Source organism: Antechinus flavipes, chromosome 5, assembly GCF_016432865.1.
Source record: "Antechinus flavipes isolate AdamAnt ecotype Samford, QLD, Australia chromosome 5, AdamAnt_v2, whole genome shotgun sequence".
Classification (NCBI taxonomy): domain Eukaryota; kingdom Metazoa; phylum Chordata; class Mammalia; order Dasyuromorphia; family Dasyuridae; genus Antechinus; species Antechinus flavipes.
In genome coordinates, this window is record NC_067402.1 from 124,344,895 (window position 1) to 124,368,892 (window position 23,998).

At 32.8% G+C, this 23,998-nt stretch overlaps 1 protein-coding gene across 3 annotated transcripts in view; it reads right to left on the bottom strand.

Annotated features, from left to right (window-relative positions):
- Window positions 1-20,717: 20,717 nt before the first annotated feature.
- ING3 (inhibitor of growth family member 3) overlaps window positions 20,718-23,998 on the bottom strand; it is a 46,463-nt gene continuing 43,182 nt past the window's right edge. For all 3 annotated transcript variants that reach the window (XM_052000345.1, XM_052000344.1, XM_052000346.1), the window contains exons 11-12: window positions 23,755-23,793; window positions 20,718-21,613 (exon numbers count right to left, since the gene is read on the bottom strand). In XM_052000345.1, the coding sequence (XP_051856305.1) occupies window positions 21,497-21,613; window positions 23,755-23,793 (156 nt within the window). In that variant the 3' untranslated portion in view covers window positions 20,718-21,496. The remainder of the gene's footprint in view (window positions 21,614-23,754; window positions 23,794-23,998) is intronic.

Sequence of the window (23,998 nt, forward strand, 5' to 3'; positions counted from 1 at the left end):
TAAATAAACATAGATATTTATGTGAAGCTTTACTATGCTTTTTTTATCCTCTGTTTCTCTGAGGGTGGATAACATCATCCATCATAGATGTCCAAGTCTTTCAGTATTTTAAAAAACTCTACCAATTCCTCATTTCCTATACCACAGCAATATTCCAACCTTATGTTGTCTATTTATTTTAAATAGTCTAAAATAATTTTAGTTAATATAGTTGGCATATATTGTAAATTTCCAATTTTTTCTCTTCTTAAAAATCTATTTTAGTTTTAACTTTGAGGTCAATGATTATTATCCCTTTTTTTCCTAATAAATTCTACTCCTGATAAATATTATTATGCTTGTATGCATATTTTATTTCTTATCCCCTCTGCTTTATTTCTACCTATTATTTTGCCTTGCTATTATTTAACTTCCCTCCCCTCCAAAGATCTTTTTTTTTATCATTTCCCCCAACCCTTTTCCCCACTCCATATCCTATTCCCATTAATCTCCATATCTTATCCCTTTCCCATTAATCAACACAACCTTCTATAGCCCACTTATTCTATTCCTCCCCCTTTCTTATTTCTTAATTCATTTAGAAGACTTTCATACCCTTTTTGCTACATATGTATTATTCTCTCTTTCATTATCGCTAAGAGTAGTTTTCCAGAACTACCAGCCCTCTTCCCTCTTCTAATTCCTCTATGTCAGTTCTTGCTCTTGCATCTCATTTATGTATCATAATTATTCTTTTTTTAACCATTTCCTACTCAATTTTGCCTTTTAGAATCACATCATACTCAGTTCCATTCCAATTTTTATTTTGAACTACCTTGTTACTAACAACAATCTTAGATATAAAATTTAAATTTCCATATATAAAACATGAACAGTTTATCTTTATTGAGTCCTTTGAAATTAGTCTTTAAAGTTGACCTTATATTTTTCTTTGATCTCATATTTTCTATTAAGTTCAGGTCTTTTTGCAACAAAATCTTGAACATCTGGCAATTTCTGGAATGTCCTATTATTTTTTGTTTGTTTGTTTTTTAGTTTTATGTTTAATTTTGCAGGTGTGTGGGATGAGTGCTAGACCCCCTTACCACCTTTCCCAAATTAACTAATCAGAGACATCTTCAGGTACAAAGAGAAACTATTTAATCCTTCCAAAGAGAGGTCCAGACACACACCTGGGAGCCATCCCGACTCCCACCATGAGCCACTGGAACCTGGTCAGCTTCCTGCTTTTCCAAGATTTAAAAAGCAAAAGACCTGAACCTTTTCATTGAATAGACTAAAAGGATGTAACTATCCTTGACCAATATTGTCTTCTTTCTGTGGGTCATGTCATTTGAGGGTCTGACCTTTAGAGGTGGTTTAGAGTCGTGGTACTCCCTGCAAGGCAGGGTTCAAGACTGGGTATAGGGATCATGTGACTTCCTAAAACCTGAGTCCGGAGATCTCATTTTTCCACTATGGGTATAGGGATCATGTGACTTAGGTCTAGTCTCAATACTGAGAAAACTTCATCCAATCAGTCCCATTCACTAGGTATGATGTTTTCAGTTGTAAGCCTTGTTTTTTTGATCTTCAATATATAATATTTCAAGACTTGTGGTTTTTTTTAATGTAGTTGCTTCTAATGTTGTGTTCCCTTATTTGAATTGTTATTTTCTTATTGCTAGTAATATTTTCTCCTGGATCTGAGGATTTTAGAATTTGGCTATAATGTTCCTGTAAATTTTCTTTGTGGAATTTCTTTAAGATGGTGATCAGGTTAAATGGTCAAAGGATATGAACAGACAATTTTCAGATGATGGAATGGAAACTATTTCTACCCATATGAAAAGGCTCTCCAAATCATTATTGATCAGAGAAATGCAAATTAAGACAACTCTGAGATAAACCACTACACACCTCTCAGATTGGCTAAGATGACAGGAAAAGATAGTGATGAATGTTGGAGGAGATGCGGGAAAACTGGGACACTAATGCATCATTGATGGAATTGTGAAAGGATCCAGCCATTCTGGAGAGTGATTTGAAACTATGCTCAAAAAGTTGTCAAACTGTGCATACCCTTTGATCCAGCAGCGCTACTACTGGGCTTATATCCAAAGAGATATTAAAGAAGGGAAAGGGACCCATATGTGCCAAAATGTTTGTGGCAGCTCTGTTTGTAGTGGCTAGAGACTGCAAATTGAATGGATGCCCATAAATTGGAGAATGGTTGGGTAAATTGTGGTATATGAACGTTATGGAATATTATTGTTCTGTAAGAAATGACCAGCAGAATACAGAGAGGCTTGGAGAGACTTACATGAACTGATGCTAAGTGAAATGAGCAGAACCAGGAGATCATTATGCATGTCAACAACAATATTATGTGATGATCAATTCTGATGGGGGCCCTCTTCAACAATGAGAGGATCCAAATCAGTTCCAATTGATCAGTAATGAATAGAACCAGCTACACCCAGTGAAAGAATACTAAGAAATGAGTATGGACCACAACATAGCATTTACACTCTTTCTGTTATTGTTTGCTTTTTTTTTTCTTCCCAGGTTATTTTTACCTTCTTTCTAAATCTGATTATTCTTATGCAGCAAGACAACTATGTAAATAGCTATACATATTTAACATATACTTTAACATATTTAACATGTATGGGATTACCTGCCATCTAGGGGAGGGGTGGAGGGAAGGAGGGGAAAAGTTGGAACAGAAGGTTTTGTAAGGGTCAGTGTTGAAAAATTACCCATGCATAAGTTTTGTGAATAAAAAGCTATATTAAAAAAATGGTGATCAGGATTTTTTTTTTTCTATTTCTACTTTCCTTTCTTGTTCTAACACTTCAAGACAAATTTGTTTAATTATTTCTTTTATTATTGCATTCAAGATTCTTTTTTTTAATCATAGTTTCCAAGTGGTTCAAATAATTTTAGGTTTTCTCTTCTTGATCTGTTCTCCAGATCTGTTATTTTTCTCATGAGATATTTTACATATCTTCTATTTTTTCATTCTTTATATATTTTTTTTATTATTTCTTGGTCTTTTGTAACTTTGCTTGCTTCCCCTTGCCCAATTCTTTTTATCTTATGATATTTTCTTTCTTAAGATTCTGGATCTTCTTTTCTAGTTGGTTGACTTTCTTTTCAAAACCTTGTTTTTCAGGGATTGTTCTTTTTATTTTTTTGTTTATTGTTGTTTAGTTTTTCCTCAATCAATATCATTTGATTTTTAAAGTATTTTTTTAGTTTTTCGATGAATTCTTTTTGAACAGATGACCATTTAAAAGTTACTATTTGAAGTAGGAGACTTTTTTTTTTTTACTTCTGTATTCTCTTCTGAACATGAATCCTGGCCTGCCCTATTGCTACAATAAATTCTATAGTTGTTTTTTCTCTTTTGCCCACTCACCTTAAAAAAAAAAAAAAACTGTAATGTATTGTTGGGGCAGATCATCTCTACTCCTGGAGAATGAAGAATAGTGTCTGTAGCCTCAGGTTCTCTTTCAGTTTTCCCCTCTGGCCTGGAATCCCAAACCAGAACTCAACCCTTCTGTAAGTGTCCACAGCCAACAAGTTCCCTAGCCCACTACTTCTGTATTCACCAGGTATGTGCTGTTTCCTTCTCAGCGTGGCAACTACAACTGGGTCTGGTATTCCTAGGAGAAGTTCTCTTAATATGTCCCTATTTAAACCCTTGACTTCCCACACTGAAGGGGAGGGGAACGTTCCTGTGGTTCAGGCTAAGGCTACCTCTCTCTTTTTTTTTTTTTTTTTTTTATTTTTAATTTTTATTTAATAATTACTTTATATTGACAGAATCCATGCCAGGGTAATTTTTTTTTTTTACAACATTATCCTTTGCACTCGTTTCTGTTCCAATTTTTTTCCCCTCCCTCCCTTCACCCCCTCCCCTAGATGGCAAGCAGTCCTTTATATGTTGGATATGTTGCAGTATATCCTAGATACAATATATGTTTGCAGAACCGAACAGTTCTCTTGTTGTATAGGGAGAATTGGATTTAGAAGGTATAAATAACCCAGGAAGAAAAACTAAAATGCAGATAGTTCACATTCGTTTCCCAGTGTTCTTTCTTTGGGTGTAGCTGCTTTTGTCCGTCATTTATCAATTGAAACTCAGTTAGGTCTCTTTGTCAAAGAAATCCACTTCCATCAAAATATGTCCTCATACAATATCGTTGTCAAAGTGTATAATGATCTCCTGGTTCTGCTCATTTCACTTAGCATCAGTTCATGTAAGTCTCGCCAGTCCTCTCTGTATTCATCCTGCTGGTCATTTCTTACAGAACAATAATATTCCATAACATTCATATACCACAATTTACCCAGCCATTCTCCAATTGATGGGCATCCATTCATTTTCCAGTTTCTAGCCACTACAAATAGGGCTGCTACAAACATTTTGGCACATACAGGTCCCTTTCCCTTCTTTAGTATTTCTTTGGGATATAAGCCTAATAGAGACACTGCTGGATCAAAGGGTATGTACAATTTGATAATTTTTTGGGCATAATTCCAGATTGCTCTCCAGAATGGTTGGATTCGTTCACAACTCCACCAACAATGCATCAGTGTCCCAGTTTTCCCGCATTCCCTCCAACATTCATCCTTATTTTTTCCTGTCATCTTAGCCAATCTGACAGGTGTGTAGTGGTATCTCAGAGTTGTCTTAATTTGCATTTCTCTGATCAATAATGATTTGGAACACTCTTTCATATGAGTGGTAATAGTTTCAATTTCATCCTCTGAAAATTGTCTGTTCTTAACCTTTGACTATTTATCGATTGGAGAATGTAAGGCTACCTCTCAACCCAGCTAGCCCCAGGGCTGCTACTTGCTATTTCAGTGGAAGTAACCTGGAGGTGTTTATACTTCACAGAGGCCAAACCTCTGCCCTAGTATCTTTCTTCAGTTCTTCTCAGATTTTCCCAGGAGGATCACTGTTTTGCCCCAACCCTTATTTATTTTTAATGCCCTACATTTGTCCTGAATCACTATTTTGTTTTGTTTGTGGGGGAAATCTGGAGAACTTGGAATTTTTTGACCTACTCCATCATCTTAGAGTCCTCTCCATATTTTTTGTTCTTAAGTTTTAAAAAATTGTATTTATACTTTGAAAGGTTTAATTTTAAATTTAATTTAAGTGATTAAATACTCCAATCCTCCAAATATTAAAACTAATAGACATTTAATATTCTCTTTAGAATCTGCATTATTAATAATATGACTAATCAGTCAAAGTGATGCTAAGGAACAATTAAAGAATTAATCAATTAAGTTCTTTCATCTCATATTACTTATTGGGAGATCATAATTAATCTAAGTTTATGATACAAACAAGCATATTATTTGCCAGCAAATAAATGTCTTTTGCCTTCTATTTCTCTGTGATTATTTCAAAGGTGGAGAGATTGCTAAATACAAATATAAGAAATAGTATCAAGGGGGGAAATTATGAAAAAGTGGAATTTAATTTTATTCCTTCACTTTTGAGGTAAGTTTAAGGGTAATAGCCTGCTTCCAGTTGCCCATATGTATTAGTTCAAGTGTTCTGGAGCTGAAAAAGCTCCTTGAAGTTTCTGACCCAGGGCTTTGAAGTTGACTAAGCAATTGTTAAGGCTTCTAAATAGGAAGAACCACTGATTCTGTTGATCTTTATGAGACAGTGACCCATTCTCATCCATTCTTTTTTTAGTTATAAAAGCTGACTCAAACAAGACTTGAAAAGAAAGTCACCTTTCCCCTAGCTCTGCAGAAAGGGATACTCTCCCATGACTACTAAAATAGATGCTTGATTAGGAATGTTGAACTTAGGTTTTGGGTCCTTTGATTATCTTTCCAGTTTTGTTTCTTTTCTGAAGCATGTGTCCAAAAAATGATCTTGAAATGGACATGTTCAGTCTTGCAGGCCACCTTGTAATTTTGAGAAGATAGAGATCTTAGGTCCCTTTGTTCCATCTTACTGATGACAGGGGAAGTTTCTGAAACAGAGAGGATACTACCAAGAGGAAAACATTATTCCCTAGTTTATTTTTTCTATAGTGACCTTCCCAGTTCCCTCTTTAATCCTCTGTTCCTCTCTCCCCCCTTTCATTCCCCTTCTCCTTTCCAAACTGAATGAAGTGAACTGTGAAAGCTGTCTCACAAGATGGAGACAGTGTTCTAAAGTCTGAGTGAAGGTCAGCTGGCCCGAGGTCCAGATTTCTTTCTCCAAAAATCACGTGGTTTACAAGGAGTGGGACCTTTTCTTTGTGAGACTATGTTGAGGCCACCTTGGCATTGAAACTCCCATATAAGGTAATTTAGTAATCCTAAAGATGTGGTTAGGTTGAAAATTTTTGCTCATTTATGATTTAGGCTATGAGATCATTTGTCCTGGCTAATCAGAGCAAAGATCCAGCCTATGGAGAGCATTAGCCCAGGTCCCTAAATAATTCTTGTCGTTTAACTGAGCCTTGAATCTCCTTGTCCAACTGCTTGTGGGGAGGAAGATGCCCTTTCTTGCGAGATCATAATAAAATTCCTTTCTGCTTTTGTCTTGAGAAATCTCCTTAATTTATTTGATTTAGTTGAGCCGATGATCTTGTCACACAGAAAATGGTAGGCATATGTGGCCTGCATTTAGTTTGTTTTCATTTAAACAATCATTTAAAAAGCATATACTACTGATAACGTAAATAAAAATGAAAACAGTCACTTCGCTCAAAGAACTTAAATTCTGGTAGAGTTATATACTATGAATATTACAAGGAGATTTTGGAAAAGATGATGCCTCTGATAGAAATGATGAAATCATATATCTCATAGACACTAAATACACTGAAGTGGGATTAGATCTGGATATAAAAAAAATCATCACTTTATACTTGAAATCTTGGGATTTGGTAATATCCTCATTAGAAAAAATTTAGAAAGAAGAGAGCCAATCACAGAATCTTGGGCCAAATTCAACTTAAGTGATTAGCAAAAGGATAAATAGCCAGCAAAGGAGATCTACAAGAATGTCTTTTTAAATCTCTTCAGTAATGTTTACAATTTGCATGAACTTGGACTACTACCTTAACCTCCTTAAACCACAGTTAATTCATCTCTAAAATGAAAGGATTGGGCTAGATGGCTTCTGAGATCTCTTTCAAAATTAGATCTGTGATCCCATGAAAAAGAAGATAGAAGTAAAACTACTGTCTTTGAAGTTGAAGAAATTTTATCTATTAAAAAAAAAGTCAAATACTTCATGAAGATAAAGGAGAATCAAAAATTCTTTTAAAAGCTATTGAATTTGGCAATTGCTCCCTTGTAACTTTTGTGAATGTAATCAATCTCATTAGAGTCACACAACTTTGAAGAGGTATTCAGTGTTGAGAAACTGGAGATATTGGATACAGACAATTATTTCAAGAAGTTTGGTTGGGAGCACTGTGAAACAGAATCAATCAAACCTTTCTGGAAAGTAATTTGGAATTATGCTAAGAAAGTGACTAATATGTCCATTTTTTTTTTTTTACCCAAAGAACCTACAGCTAGGTATATACCCCAATGAGGTAAAAAAGATACCATTTATATGGTTACTGTAATCAACCAGGTTGTCCGTCCAGAGTTACAGTGAAGTTTTGAGCATTTGTAGCTTAAACTGCATTTTTTTTACAAGTATAGAGACTTTTTAATCATTTATTTTCAGCTCCCAATGTTTTTCTTTTCTCCCCCATTCAGTTGTTTTCATTTTCCTTTTCTGTCAATTTAGCTAATTTGATCAGTGTGAGGTAGTACTTAAAGTTGTTTTAATTTAGCAAAATTTGTTTGTAAATCTGTCTGGTTCTGGGTCCCCTCCTCCCCCTACTTAGGGAGCTCATTTATGGGTTATGTAATGTTTTTAAAAGATAAAGTTACTTGTTTTTCTTACTATTCTGTTAATCTAGGCAATTTTTAGCTTTATAAACACGTATTCCTTGCATTTAGATTATCACTTTTAGTGGCATATAGTTGGACAAAATAGTGTTTTTATTTCCTTTTTATTAGTTAGGAATTAATCTTTTTCATTTTTGATATTGATAGTTTGGTTTTCTTTCTTTAAAAAATAAAAACTATACTTTTCTTAAGCTTTCAATTTTATTAATCTCCTTTTATTTTCAAGATTGCTATTTTGATATTTAAATGTGTTTAATTCATTGTTTTTCTAGGGTTTTTTATGCCCAATTCATTGATCTGCTCTTTTTCTCTTTTATTGTTATAAAAGTTTAAAAATATAAAATTTTCCTTGGGTACTATCTAGGTTTTATCTCACAAACATCAGTGTGTTAAAGTTATTGCCATTTTTACTGAAATTATTATTCTATAATTTGTTCTTTGACTCTTCCATTCTTTGGGATTTGGTTATTTAGTTTCCAAGAAACTTTAAAGTTTTTTTTTTTTAATTTGTTTTGATCAAAAAATGATGCATTTAATATTTCTATCTTTCTACATTTGTTTGTGAGGTTTTTATGCCCTAATACATGGTCAGGTTTTTGTGAAGAGTTCATGCATAGATGAAGAAAAGTTATACTCCTTTCTATTCTCATTCAGTATTCTCTAAAGAGCTATCACTTTTCTATTTAATTTTTCTATTCTATTTAGTTTCTTAACTTCTTTCTTTCTTTCTTTTTTTTAATTTGATTTGGTTTATCTAAGTCTGAAAAGGGTACATTAAGGTCTTATTTTAATATGGTTTTATTGCTTATTTTCTCATGTAATGTAAACTTTTTCTTCAAGAACTTGGATGCCATGCTATTTGGTGCTTATATATTCAATATTAATATTAATCCATTGTTTATGGTATCTTTTAGCAAAATGTAATTTTCTTGCTTGTTTTTTCAGTTAGTTTTATTTTGCATTTGCTTTTTCTGAGATCATATTCTTTTCTACTATCCCAATGCATTTCTCTTCCCTATACTTCCATTATTTTTTAAAAATCATTTAAAAAAAAAATCATTCCAACATAATGGAATCATAGCCATGCCATTTGTTTAATTACTTCCCTCTAAGACCCTTAGTGATGATAATGTTCTAAAGAATTATATGTATCATTTCCCAAATAAGAATATAAACCCTAACCATATTTAGTCCCTTATTTCTTACTTAGATTTACCTTTTTATTTCTTTTGAGTTCTGTGTTTGAATGCCAAATATTCTATTCTTCATTCTCATCATAGCTAATATTTAATGTTTAATATGTTCCAGGTACTATCTTAACTGTTTTATAATTATTATCTTACTTAATGCTCCCAACAACCTCAGAAGATGTTATTTTCCATTTTATAGATGAAGAAACTGAAACAGAGCTTAAGTGACTTTTCAGCTCTGGTCTTTTTATCAAAAATGCTTGAAAATCTTTTATTTTGGTTTTTGTTCATTTTGATAATCTATTTCTTGTCTTTGGACTTGATGTTCATGTTGGGCTTGTCTCATTTCTGGGAGCATGGTTATCTGGCCTGAGCTTGTGTCTTTTTTATGTCCTTCTATTGTTTTTACAGCTTAGTCTGGAGGCTGGCAAGTTTTTGGAAGCGGCATTATCACTGGGGGAGAGGTCTTCATTGCCCTTTTGGTCTGAACTCCACAAGTTTCTGACCCAACTTTGGAGCTGTCAGTTATGTGGATTTAGATTCAATGGACTGCTACTGCTCTCAATACTGCTGGCCTACCAGAGAGTTCTGCAACTTCAGAGAGATTGAATTGTTTGACTCGTCTTTGGTCTTGGTTTCCTGACCTGGTTAGTCTACTACAGGCTTATGTGCAGAGCTAAAGATTAGAATAGAAACTTCCCTCTACTTTTTGGCTCAGATCCATAGAGTCAAGGCATGGATCAAAAACCATTTCTAAGGCCTTACTCTGTGCCAAGTATTATACTAAGTTTTGGGAATGCAAAAACAAAATAAAACAAATCAAATGACAGTCACTGCCCTTAAGGAGCTTATAATCAAATTGGGGGAGACAACATGCAAATAAATAAGTACAAAGCAAACTACATAAAGGATAAATAGGAAATAATAGAAGGAAGATACTAGAATTAATGAGAGGTTGGGAAAGGCTTCCTGTACAAGTTGGGTTTTGAATTGTGACTTAAAGGAATCCAGAAAGGTCAGTATTAAAAGCATGCATTGAGGCAGCAATAGCGAATGCCTGGAGTTTGTGGGGGACTTTTTCTTTGGTCACAAATCGGGACCTTCTCCTTTGCTACTGCTCTTCTCTACCATGGTACTGTATTAAATTTAAGGAATATTTTTGTTGTTGCTATTGTTGTTGAGACCATTTTTCCCCCATCCCTCACTTCCATCCCCATCCCCAGCCTCCAACTTAGTGTCACTGGTACTCAATCAGGGCAACAAGACTCAGCTTTGAAGGTAAATTTCCTTCTTTCTTCTCCTTCAGCTCCTAGCAGCCTGGAACTCATCTGAAGGCTTCAGGTTTCTGGTTACTGCCTGAAAAAATCCTCCAAACCTCCTTAAATATAAAGTACCCCAGAGCCCTAGGACAACAACAAAAATATCTCCCAAATTTAAACACATTATCATGAACAATCTGAGACTCTCATTTGATAAATGAGAAAACAGGATCAAAACATTTACTTGTGTGACTAAGGTCACACCTAGTAAGGTGCCCAGCTGGGACTTGAGCTGGGACTTATGTCTTAAATCCAGTATATTTTTCCAGTATTTTGTGCTGCCTAGAATCTAAAACAGCAATATCAAACTTAAATAGAAAAAAGGACTGCTAAATCATACATAAAGATCCTTGAAGGCCATGTATTAACATAGAAAACACATATTAACATTATTTACATTTTATATTCTTTTATAATTAATATTTCCCAATTACATTTTAAAATGGTTCTGGACACACTTGAGCTGAGGGCTGGCTGTATGTTTAACATCTCTGGTCTAAAGAATGTTTCCAGGAAAAACAAACATAGTTGAAACAAGGAAGGCAATCTCCCAATGTGGTGTAATAGAAGGAACACTGGACCTGGGTTCAAATCACAGCTCAGTTACTTATCATCTGTGTGATTTTGGCCATGTTTCTTCATGCCTCAAAACTCCAATTCCCTCAGTGATAAAGTGAAAGAATTGTATTAAATGACCTCTGGAATCTATTTCACCTCTAATTTATTAGATCCTATAGATTATTTTTAAAGTTTGAATATCAGTCCTGTTAGGTATTTGTCAAGAATCATCTATTATCTGCTTGGCACTAGGGATACAAAGCTCAAACAAACAAAAATACAAACATACACACACACACACACACACACACACACAGACCCTATAGATTATCTTTAATTTTTGAATATCAGTCCTGTAATAAAGACCAAGAAGGGAAGCTAGGTAGCACAGTGGATAGAGCACCAGCCCTGAAGTTAGGAGGATCTGAGTTCAAACCTGGTCTCAAACACTTAACACTTCCCAGCTATGTGACCCTGGGCAAGTCACTTAACCCCAATGCCTCAGCAAAAAAATAAAAAAAGAAAAAGAAGATTCATCATCTATTATCTGCTTGGCACTAGGGATACAAAGATCAAATGAACAAAAAATACAAACATATATATGTGTGAGTGTGTGTGTGTGTGTGTATACACATATATCAAACAAAAAATACATATATATATATATATATATATACACCTATATAGATATAAACACACACACACATATATAGAGACCTATATATATACATACATACACACACATATACATATCTCTCTATATTTATCTTATATTCCACTTGATATGCTGGCAAATGGTGCTAACTCCATTTATCCACAGTTCCCACACAGGAAATAGAATTTATACTCAAAATCCAATTGTCAGTTTTTAAAAACAAATTGTCTTGTCAGTTATTTCAAACAAAATCCGGTTTTGTAGAAGAGTAGCACAACCCCCGGATATGACCAAAGAATGTCATATTTTTAATGGACTATATTTTTAGCTTTGATGTTTCTATTTCATGGATAATATTTTAAATTCAAAAGGAAAAAATTGTAACCAACTATGGAAATACTTGTCCATTTTCAAAGATATATTGCTAAAGATTCATTAGTTTCTTATATTAGGTTAGTGGTTTCCATTTTGAGTACCTCCAAGGGCTTATGGCATCATCAGCTTCACTGGAATTTTAATCACTTCCTGGATGTGGAATTGTTCCATTTCCCAAAATAAATGTACCCTGGGGCAGCTCCAATCACATCATTTTCTTTCAGCTTCTCAAACCTCAGATTTCATGCTCTATGCCCTCTGTTAGGCATGACATCAAACTGCAGTACTTATCAGTGGGCACACAGGTGGATAGCAAAAACCATATCCTTTGAAGCTAATTTCTTCTTCTTTAAGGCATGAAAAATAACCTCATTTCGGCATATGTCCAGAATGCCCACTCTTCTATGAAGTGAATTCATATAATACAGCAAATTCACCCTTTGTTATATCACAACCTAGCGTCACATAGTATCTATTATATTAAATAAAAAATTTTACTGTCTGTTCCATTAACTATTTTCATCTTCTGTAGAACTAAGATAAATTTTAAAAACTGTAATATATTTTAAAATTTTTATCAGTCAACACATATTTTTAATTTTAATGTGTTTGGGATCTATTCACAGGCACAGGCTGGTTTTCATCAGGGTGGCAATTTTTTTTTCTCTTTCACAAGACATTCCATCTTCTAACTTTTAAGCATTTTCTCTGGCTGTCTCTCATGTCTGGAATGTTTGCTTTCATTATCTCTGTCTGCTAAATTCCATGCTTCCCTTCAAGTTTCATAAGAAACTTTCCCTCTACATTCTATAAGAAGTTTTTCCTGGTTCCCCTTAATGCCAATACTTTTCCCTTAAGATTACCTTCAATTTTATTCTGTGTGTACGTATGTATGTATATAAACATATATACATATACATATGTAACATATAAATACATCTTGTTTGTACATAGGTATTTATATGTTATCTCTCACTAGATTGTGAGCTTTTTGAGGGGCAAGGGCTGTTTTTCCCTTATTATCCTCAGCATTTGACATAATGTCTGGTATATAAGAAACCTTGATGAATGTTTTTTGATTTTATTTCACCTTCTCCAATGGAAAATATCTCTGTAGCAATTTAATAGATCTTTTAAAGTTGCCTGGGATACCTTGAGATTAAATATTTTGCCCAGAGTAACTGAGCTAGGAAGCATCCAGTATGAGATCAGATTTACTACTTTTTGAAAAAATTTTAGAAACTTCTTCTGAGGCACAAACTTTTCAGCATAAGAATAAAAGTCACTTATTCATCAAAATTAACACATTTATAATTCCTAAAAATATAAGGTCTATTTTATTGTTTTCATCATTTTCCTTATACAAATCAGGCTCCTTTTAAGCATATGTAAAAGACTCAAGTTAATTCAGATAAGCAGAAAATCTACTTTGGAACATTTAAGTAAAAATACTTAAAAAATTATTTAATGATAGTATGATCATAACATCATAATTCATATTAATATCATAGAACCATAAATTCCCGAACTAGAAGGGACATTAAAGTTTACCTACTTCAACTTTCTCATTTGATAAAGAAAAAAGTCTAGAGGTGTTGTAACTTACCATAAGTAGCAAAGTCTAGAATTGAGCTTTGTTCTTCACAGTTCAAAAATCAATGTCATTTCTCCTCCATGACCTAACCTGCTTTCTGTTACTGTTATCATTGAACAAATGATCCCATGAAGAACCTTTCATGATAGCATCACATTATTGTTTGGCGACATACACAAGTACTTTGAAGGTAGATGTTTGAAATTTTGATTAGTTTTGATGGATTATTTTTTTAAATGCCTGGAGCATGACATGTAAAAATCCTATTCCAACCACTTAAGACTTGTTAGAAATCGTTCATCTACTTGTTACCAGTATATTATTATATATAAAGAATACACTTGCTAGAAATTAGTCATATAATTTTTAATATATTAATTAGTATGTCTTAAGGGTTTTTTGGTTTTGTTATTTTGGCACAGAGGGTCCCCCTACTGGAATCATTTGAAAATGCAAAGGAGAATTAGAATGGGTACCCTAGTTATTTTTACTGTTGAATACACGAAAGTTTACAAAATTCTAAATAAGCGATAATTACACTATCACCTTAATCAACTTAAGGTTGAAAGGCCCAAATACATAAAAGGAGAATTTCTTTATTAAAAAAATAGACAAGTGCAGATTATTCATAATAAAAATAATAAAAAAAGAAAATAGGGATTAAAAAGGAAGTGAAATTTACATTAAATCACATTCATTTTAATAATTGGTTTTAGATTCCTTCAACTACCAAATTTTGACACAAAATACAAGAAGACAATTTTGAGTTTTGACACTTCAGCTTCCTTCTTTGTTGGTGGTAAAGAATAGGGGAGAACTCTGGGTAAAACACAAATTGAACAGGCCTGTGCATTATGGTTATGAAATGTTGATTAAAAAAGAGAATACTAATAACAGTTAAACAATCAAATCAAAAATTTGATTGGAATAAAGTAAAATTTTTCTAAGGAGCACATTACTTCACAGACTTGAATGATTACAATATACTTGTATACCTTCCATTTACATAATGCTTTATAAAGATGACAAAATACTTTCCTCACAATAACCCTGCAAAGTTGGTGAACACTTATCCATCATTTTACAGATTATAGAACTAAGGTTCTGAGAAATTAATTGACTAAAACAGCTAATAAAGGCTAATAGGATTCAAATACCCTTTCCATTATCTGGTGTGCTTTTTATATGATACTGGCATTGATTTCATGCACTGATTTCATGCACATTATTCTATGTGAGACTCACTAAGTTTAGTAAACCAGGCGAGTGTTTCTAATTTATTGGTTTATCAGTTTCATATTATTAGTTCCATTTTACAGTTTTGTAAGTTGAGTAAATGGAAGACTTGGGACTCAGAATTTCAACAGAATTTGATTCTTGATTCAATGCTTTTACAATACTGTACTGCTTTTCTATATGGTGGGTTTTCAAACATTAAGTAACTCTTACCAGTAAAACAAACATTACTGCTTTTTTTTCAATGAGAAAGTTATAAAATTATTAGAGAGAATTCCCAAAAAGTGAAATTCATTGAAATCATATAGAAAATCAAGTGGAATATACATCTATAGACAAACCTTATATACAAAACACATATGAGTACACCTCCCTCCCTTTCCCCCCCTCCCCCCACAGTTTTACTGGTTCAATCCTCTCACCAGTCCCTATTTACTCCCAATAAAATAAAACAGAATAACTCAAATACTCTATGGCCAATTCTTAATTATGTGTTTTAATGGAACCAGAAGGTAGAAAATAAAAGAGAGATTGAGAAGATTTGCTCCCCATAAAAGCAGCAAAACATTTCTCCTTAATTAGTGCTTTGTATTTGTATTAGCTCAAAAGTAGAGATGTTCTAAGGTATTTTACAAATAACCTAATTTCTTTATTACTCCTTGCAGAAAGGTAAGTATTCCATACTAAAATTAAGCCAGATTGTCCAGAAAATTGGCAACAATGAAGAGCCCATTCTGTGATGTCCATAGTTTTAAAAATCCACCATATAAATAATTTATTTATACTTTTCTACCCACATTCTTTCTTCCCTTAGCTCTTCTTGTGTTTAATAACATTAGCAAGACATTTGCAAGGTTGTCTATATGACCAGGGTTGTCCATATGATTAGGTGACAAGTTCAAATTAATTGATTTTATCTACTTAAATGAACAAACCAACTTACTGTTCCTTAAGAAATTCCCATTAGGAAATATTATGTCTATATATGTATAGTTAAATGCAGGGGGAAGGGGAATCCAAGGAAATTAGGACAGTAGTTAAAAAACAAAACAACAACAACAACAACAAAAAACCAATCACATTCTCCTGAAATAGCCAAATAGTTGAAGTTTAAAAAGTTGAATTGAGTCTTTTTTCCTTGAACCATTATTAATATTTTCCACCTATCACCTGTTCCACCATGTTTCCACCTATTCCACAAAACTATTACATGTTTTGTAATAGTACAAGTACTTTGCTTTTTTTTTTTTCCAAATCCTAATTTTTCTGTATTTAAATTTTCTTAACACATTCTTATGTGCAAGTTGACTAAGCACCAGAACCAAACATAACTAATTCTGAATATAGTTAATGAAACTAAAAGTGATAAAATGGTAAAGACTATCAAGTAGAAGATACCATATTTCAGTTCATGTTTTAGTAGCCTAAATAGCAAACACTAAAATTTCTGATTTTACAACTACATGTTTTTATTACTCTTAAGGCTCTTGAACATGATAGAATAGTCTAAGAATAAATGCTATATGAGAAATGATGCTTTGGCTGTATCTTTTATTTTGGATTATCCTTAAGGCCTTGCACCAGAACTGAATTGAATCTGGATTTTTTTTTTTTTATCCCAAATGCAGCCCAGTTGTTTCTAGGGTCCTATCATCTGTCCTGCTTCTATACCCTGTCATCTTTCACACATTTATGTCAACTACTATGTAACTACATCCTATACTTCCTTCTGTCCCTTAGCACCCTTAGGAGGGCAGACTTTTTACCATCTGCTTTACAGCTGAATTTCCTTTTTACGTGTTGCATTCCGAAGAAGTGTCAGTTCCTACTGTCTGGAGTTTTCTATTTGTATCCAAATACATATTAAGTACTTAATAAGTGCTTTTTCATTTATCCAATTACTAGGATGCAGGAACCCTTTGGTATTTTGGTTGTGGAAGGCAGGGTGGGAAAAGCTTAATACTTAGACTAAGAAAATTTGCATTTGAATATACTATAATTTTTGGGACTTTAAGCAAATTAATGTCTCTGAACCTCTGTCCTCATTTGTAAAATGAGAGATTGGAATGTATGACCCTTAAAGTCTTTTCCAGTTCTTTTGTATGATCCTCTTCTCTTACACACTCAAGTTTAACAATGCCTTTTCTAAAATGTGCTCAGAATAATGATCCAATTTCATTGGACCATGGCTAGAGTGCACTTCCCTATTCCTGGAAAATATAATTTGTAAATCAGGCCACTAGCACAATAATTTTAGCAATCATCTCACACTGTTAAATCATTGTTTGCAATGCACTAAAACCTTCCTTCTAGATCTTCTTTTTAGACAAACTGTATATACCTAGTCTGGATCTAAGAAACTGAAATTTTTTTTAACTCATGAAGCACTTTATTATTAATAAATTTCATCAATGGAATGCAATGTATGACGAATAGCAAAGCCAATTTGATTGGATTATGGAATGCATGATGGGGAGGGATATACGATAAACCTAGAAGGATAGAATAAGGCCAGGATGTGAAACTTTAAATGACATAAACATGTTTGTATTTAATATTAGAATAGGAAACCATTGGAGTTTTTAAGCAGCAGTGACAACCTGTGTTTTAGGAATAATAATAAAAGGAACATAAAATGGGAAGACCAGTAAGAAGCTTCCTGTGATAGTCGAGACAAGAGATAATGATTACAATTAGTGGGGAAAGGAAGCAGTTGCAAGAGATGCTATAGAGGCAGCATTAACAAAACTTGTTAATGAAAAGGTGAAAGAAATGAGCTGAAAATTACTACAAAGTAATGTGCCTAATTATTTGATTAGTAGGTCAATGGTGCCTTGTATATAAAAAATAAAGTTCAGAAGTGGGTTTTGGGGGAAGGTTAACAAATTCTGATTGGGACATTTAATTCTGAGATGTCTATAGGCTATACAATTGAAAAATGTCCAATGAGTAGTTGGTAATGTGGGACAGGTGCTCAATGAGAGAAGGCTAGATAGATACACAAATCACCTGCAAACATCTAATTAAACTCATAGGAGCTTTTCAAATTTTATTACATCAGCTATTCCTCTCAGCTTTGTCACCTGCAAATTTGGCATGCCAGCTATGCTTTAATCAAAATCACTGATTAAAAATGTTAAAACAGTCCAGTGTCAAAGATGACACTGGGGGACTAGTCTAGATTTAGTTTTGAAATGTAATAAAATGTTTAAAATGTAGTTATGTTTTATTAAATTTTTGGCTTATTGTTATATTTTCATCTGATTCAGGTTGCTGAAACTCTGTGTTTGACACCATTGCCCTAAAGAAGCATTGCCAGCTTCTAGGGGACACAAGTATGAAATAATTCAGCTAGTTGGAAATCTACCTCCCTGTACTAATGGGAATCCCACATCACTCCATCTTGTCTAAAAGGATAACATGATAAGCTTTGTCATGTGTGTGGCTAAAATTCAGACTGTAGCCTTCTTTCAATTTACCACAGATCTAGAGCTAGAAGGGATTCTAGTTTACAGATGAGGAATCAGGCTCCTCAGGGAAATTAAGTGTTTTGCCAAAGATAACACAGCACTACTGCTGTGAGTAGGTAGAGGCATAATTTGGAGATAGGCACTCTGACTACAAAATAATTACTCTTTACATTGTACCACAATGCCTAGCATTCTAACAACCCTGTTTAAAGAAAACAAACAAATAAAAAAGGAAATACAGTTAGTCTGGCACAAGCTATTACTGGTCCTCACATTGCTGGGAAAACTCTTATTGCAGGGTCAAAAACAATTCAGGAATTTTATTTAGGAAGAAAGAGTATTGTAGCCTAATTATTGCTTTGGTCTCTGGCTTTAAATGATTTTAGTTAAATGAGAAGAACCAAAATTTGTTATTTTAAAAGCACAGAAAAGAGTAAGTCAATATTACATTACAAATTCTTAACAAGAAATCCACTTTGAAAAGTTCCCACATTACTTAGAGAATGTTGTTCACTAAATCTCAATTCCAGAATACTGAAATGTAGCTTGATATTAAATTAGGAAAATGTAACAGACAATAGAAACAAAAACCTGACAATTTTATGCCAAATAATTAAGTGCAATGAATTGTAATGTATAAAAATGCTTTACCCTTAGTATCGCAAATGATATGATCAAATATCAAATGTAAATATCATGCACCACAGAAATCTAAGGAGGTGACAACAAAAAGTATACATATATAATAATTATTTGGTTCCATGAGTCTTCAGGTTTTTTTTTAAGAGAAAGATGGCTACACAGCATAAAACTACCTTTCAAATAATTGAGTTTATGGTTATCAAACACTCAGCTTCATTTAGGCATTTAATTAAGCCATTTATTGCTTCAAATGTGTCACCATGAACATTTTAATACACACTCCACAGAAGGCCTCAATTTTCACCACCTATATAGTTTGTGAACCCACTACACATTTGGATTTTTTTTGTGTGTGATACCAATTATCACATGTACAACAAAGATTCTAAATGTGCATTTTATAAAACCAGGTGCCTTCACTGTGGACCTTGGCGTATACATCACAGACAATATTAAACGTTGGCCATGTTTTCTGGGATGAGGTAGCTATTCCATATGTGGCCCAATTATTTGTGGCAGGCTTTAAAAACATTTTATCCATTACTTATCAACTTCACAAAACTTTGGTGTACCACTTTATATATAGATATGTTATAAAATATTTAGTTTCAGTTTAACCCTTGTCAGAGTGTAATTTTCTTCAATGGTAAAAATCAAAATAGATCTAATGAAATCCTTACATTGAAAGTGGCTCCAGCAGCAATTAAGCATACTTCTAGCTCAGAAGCTGAGACAGTGATGAAAATAAGATGTTATTAAAGACTTTTACCTTTGACTAATTACAACACGACGACCAAACTGCAGAAAGTCATGCTGCACCATAGGAAGTATATTATATAATTATATGGCATATTCAGATAATATGCTAATAACTAATTATCATTTTGTGTAGTTTTCTAAAGGCTTTATTAATAAGCTATCAATTAAAGGCGTCACTGGTGCTCAAGAAGCTTAACTTGCTTTTATGTTACAATATGGTTGAGAGGCATATTATGACAGCTTAGAATCTTAGTATTTGAAGGGACCTTATTCAGCTCCCTTGGATAGCATTGCATAGAACTTGCGCTATTTTCTGAAAGAGGCTTTCTATACAGGCTTCTAAAATGGGTTTAATCAACGAAATCTGATGGGCCAAGAAAGCTTTTAAGATAGGTATTCAAAAAAAGAAACATTAAGGATCTTAAATACTTATCTGCTAATCAGAAACTTTCATTTCAGTATCAAACCCACTCATTGAAAATTTAGAATTTCAATAGCACCTATGGAACAAAAATTCAATGTTTTTATAGACATTTACAAATGCTGTAGTGACAATCACTCTAGTTTTTATAAATACGAAACTAAGGCCCAGAGTGTTTACATCTGACTTAGCTATCATTCTAGTTTGGAGAAAAACAAAAAGTAAAATTTAATTGTAAGTTTCTAACTCAAGGGTCTGTAGTCTATTCAGATGAGCATTTTGCCTTAAGACAAATATTTTATAATAATCATTTTTATTTTATATAATGTAATTTTATTTGTTTTCCCTTATATACTGAAGTAAAAGGGTATTCCTAAAAAAATAAATATTCATTTAAAATTTACATTAAAAAGGTTCTTTTTTCTTATGTTCATATCACAAATTGCAAACAATATTAAAGATATCACAGAACAATCTCTATATCACGGGACCCTTTTTAGATAAAATGAGAAAGGTGAAAGATGATTGGACTTTAGAAATTTTCGCTATTATCTGTTAAATGTGTAAAATATAAATACAAGTAATTTTTAAAAAATTTTATTTTAACACCTAATACAATTCCAATTTTAAGGATTACTTGCACAAAAAAATAAACACATTTGGTATAAAAATTTATCACTTTAACACCCTTTTCCCTCAAGCCCCCCCACCCCACCCTCATGAACTGCATCCTATTTTGATGCAGAAACATATAAAGACTAATGGCACAAATTAGTTTTTACTCTACAGGAGTTTCTGTTTATGTACCCAAGTACTCTAGAGGACACCAGCCCACTTTATACATGAACCATTTTCTTCAGCCTGCTGAATTTAGTTTCACAAAGAAACAAAGCTATAAAGGCATTTAAAAACCATTATCTTAAATTCTTTTTAGAAGCACTGACTTTTTTTTTTTTTTTTTGCAACCAGTTATATACATAGTGTTACATAACAGCTCTGGAGTACAGTACATGCAGCAGAATATACCTGTTGAATATAAAATACTTTTCTTAAAATCTTCATTGTTGTAATTCTTTGAAGATTAAATAACAGAATGCCCATTACTTTGAGAAAATGGCTGGAGAGTACAAATGTCTGCATATGTTGGCCACTGAAATAATCCAAGGCTAACTGGAATAGTATTTATAGCACACTGCGAGTGCATAAATAATTTACTTACATTATTAAAACACAACTAATAAAATTAATAGTTTGAGATCTTATAGGACTGCCTATATTAATCCTTTAAGTGGTTGCCAGGAAATGTGATTTGTTTTTTTAAGTCCTGTATAAAATGCTTTGCATTAAGTTTTTCCCAAGCTTATTTATGTCTACTGCCTCTTCTCTTCATCGCAGCAGTACACTGTGGACAGTACCATTTTCCTTTTGGTGCTTCCGTCAATCCAACACACCCATAATGGAACCATTCTATAGGGCACTAGAAAACAAAATATCAACAAAAATCTTTATTATCACTAAGAAAAAAAAATGACTGCCATTTCAATTAAATTATTATTGTAATCATATTACAAAGTTTTTAGAGCTAAAGGTTGTGTGTATGTATATACACACACACACACACACACACACACACACACACACACATATATATATATATACATATATATATATATATATATAAAGTTAAAATACAGTTGGTGCTTTACAGTTTACAAAGGGCTTCACTACTATTCTATTCTGAGATGTAGTCTAGCCCTTTCTTTTTACAAGTGAGAAAACAAAGAATCTGATTTCTGATAAGCTTATTTTATTCATAATTGGGATATTTATAATTAGTACTTCACTCAATTTCATTAAATTAAAAAGTTGACATATGACTCTTCAAAAGCAAGGAGAAAACTATGAGATCTTGCATACAAGCTAAATATATTTTAAATATTTTTAAAATTTTTGTCTTACTAATTCCCTTCAAAAGTATGGAAGCATGTTACAGATATAAACTTTTATCACCTTTGTGGATTTAAAATATTCATAGAGGTCAAGTCTTATATACACAAGAAAACACAGGTCCTTTGCAGTTATACTGCTATTTCCGAACAACAAAAACATTTCTAAAAAAAGAAATGGAACACAGATGGAGCTAGGGAAGAAAATGGTAAATGAAACACCAACAAATGTGCTACTTTTCTTCATCAACTGTTCAAATAAGAGCTTTTTCAGTGCCCTTTAAAAAAATAATACAATAAAATTCTTCAGCAGAACCCATTCACAACTAGGTAAGTGATTTTGGGAAGAGGAGCTGTTGCTAGTGTCCTCCTAGCCTATAACTTACTCCCTAAAACACAAAAGCAATAAGATACAATAAAATGTAAAAGTTTAATTATAGCTTTCCTTTTAACCTCCACTGCCTTTTCTAAATTTCAAATTTGCTTTCAATACCGGAATGCCCATATAACCACTTAATTCTTTCTCTTTGCCACTTTTATAAAATTCAGTGGTCTGCCTACAGCCAAATAACAATTACAGACAAAAAAAATTGATATGAATATAGATATAGAACAAAAATGCCAGGACCAAATCCAAAATAGGCTCCCTTCTTATGGAAAACTCCTTTTTCCAAAAATCTTTAATGATAAAACATTGAGGCAGCTACGTGGTATAATGGATAGAATACCAGCCCTGAAGTAAAGAGTACCTGAGTTCAAATCTGGCCTCAGAGACGTTTACCACTTTCTAGCAAGTCACTTAACCCCAATTGCCTCAGCAAATAATAATAATAACAACAAAATAAACAAAAAAGATAAAAAACCAAGTAACTTCTTTATCTCTACTCTCTGAAGGTTTGTAAAGGTCCTAAAGAATAAGATCAGTATTATATCTTTGTTTATGTACTAAATGAATAACATAAACTAGAAAACAAACATTTAGCGTTTATCATTTGTAAGACAATATATATCACTGTCTTATAGATCATAATTCAATTAATGGAATAGGAATGTAATTCAAAGACATATATTACTTCCCTACACACTTTTTAAAGCATTCCTTTTTAAAGTTTCTATGTTTGTTGCAATAAATGTATTCTAGATATTGTTAAATACATTTTTCTTTTAGGAGAAAGAGGTGTCACATTTACATCTGTGAAAACTGTTGAAAGAGATGCTATGTCAGTAGTTATAAAATTATCATTACATTTTAATACTGAGTAAATTTAAGGGAATTATTTACTTTTAGAATGTTCCAACATTCCAAAAGTATCAATCAACAATCATAATAATCTTACTTCTCCACTCCCCCCCCCCAATCACTTTGTTTTTATTTGGATATAATTTATATATATCTATAAATGTACATACATTCTTCCCCAATAGGATGCAATGTCTGTAAGGAAAGGGACTGTTTCTTTTTTGGGGCCTACTACCATGTCTGATACATAGTGGCAGTTAATCAATGATTGATGACCGATTTTAATTTTCTTGATCCTAAATTAATAACAATATCAAATAATAACAAAAACAAAACCACAATTTTGAGATTATAACAGAACTAAAGGACAATTTTCATATATTAAAAATGCTAATGTTTTCTACCATTCCAACATATTATTTTGATACTTACATCTTGGTTATCACATCCTACCATTTCACCATAGGATACCTGATTTAAAAAAAAAAAAATTAAATGTGAATATTTAATAGCCAACCAAAAAACTCTGGATGTTTAAAAACACATTTAACCTTTGTAATCCCTAATTTACATACTTTTCATACAAAATCTTACATATAATTACATGTAATTCTTACATATAAATGGCTATACTGCTTGAGAGACCTCCCCCTCTTCTCTCTGCTTCCATTGCCAC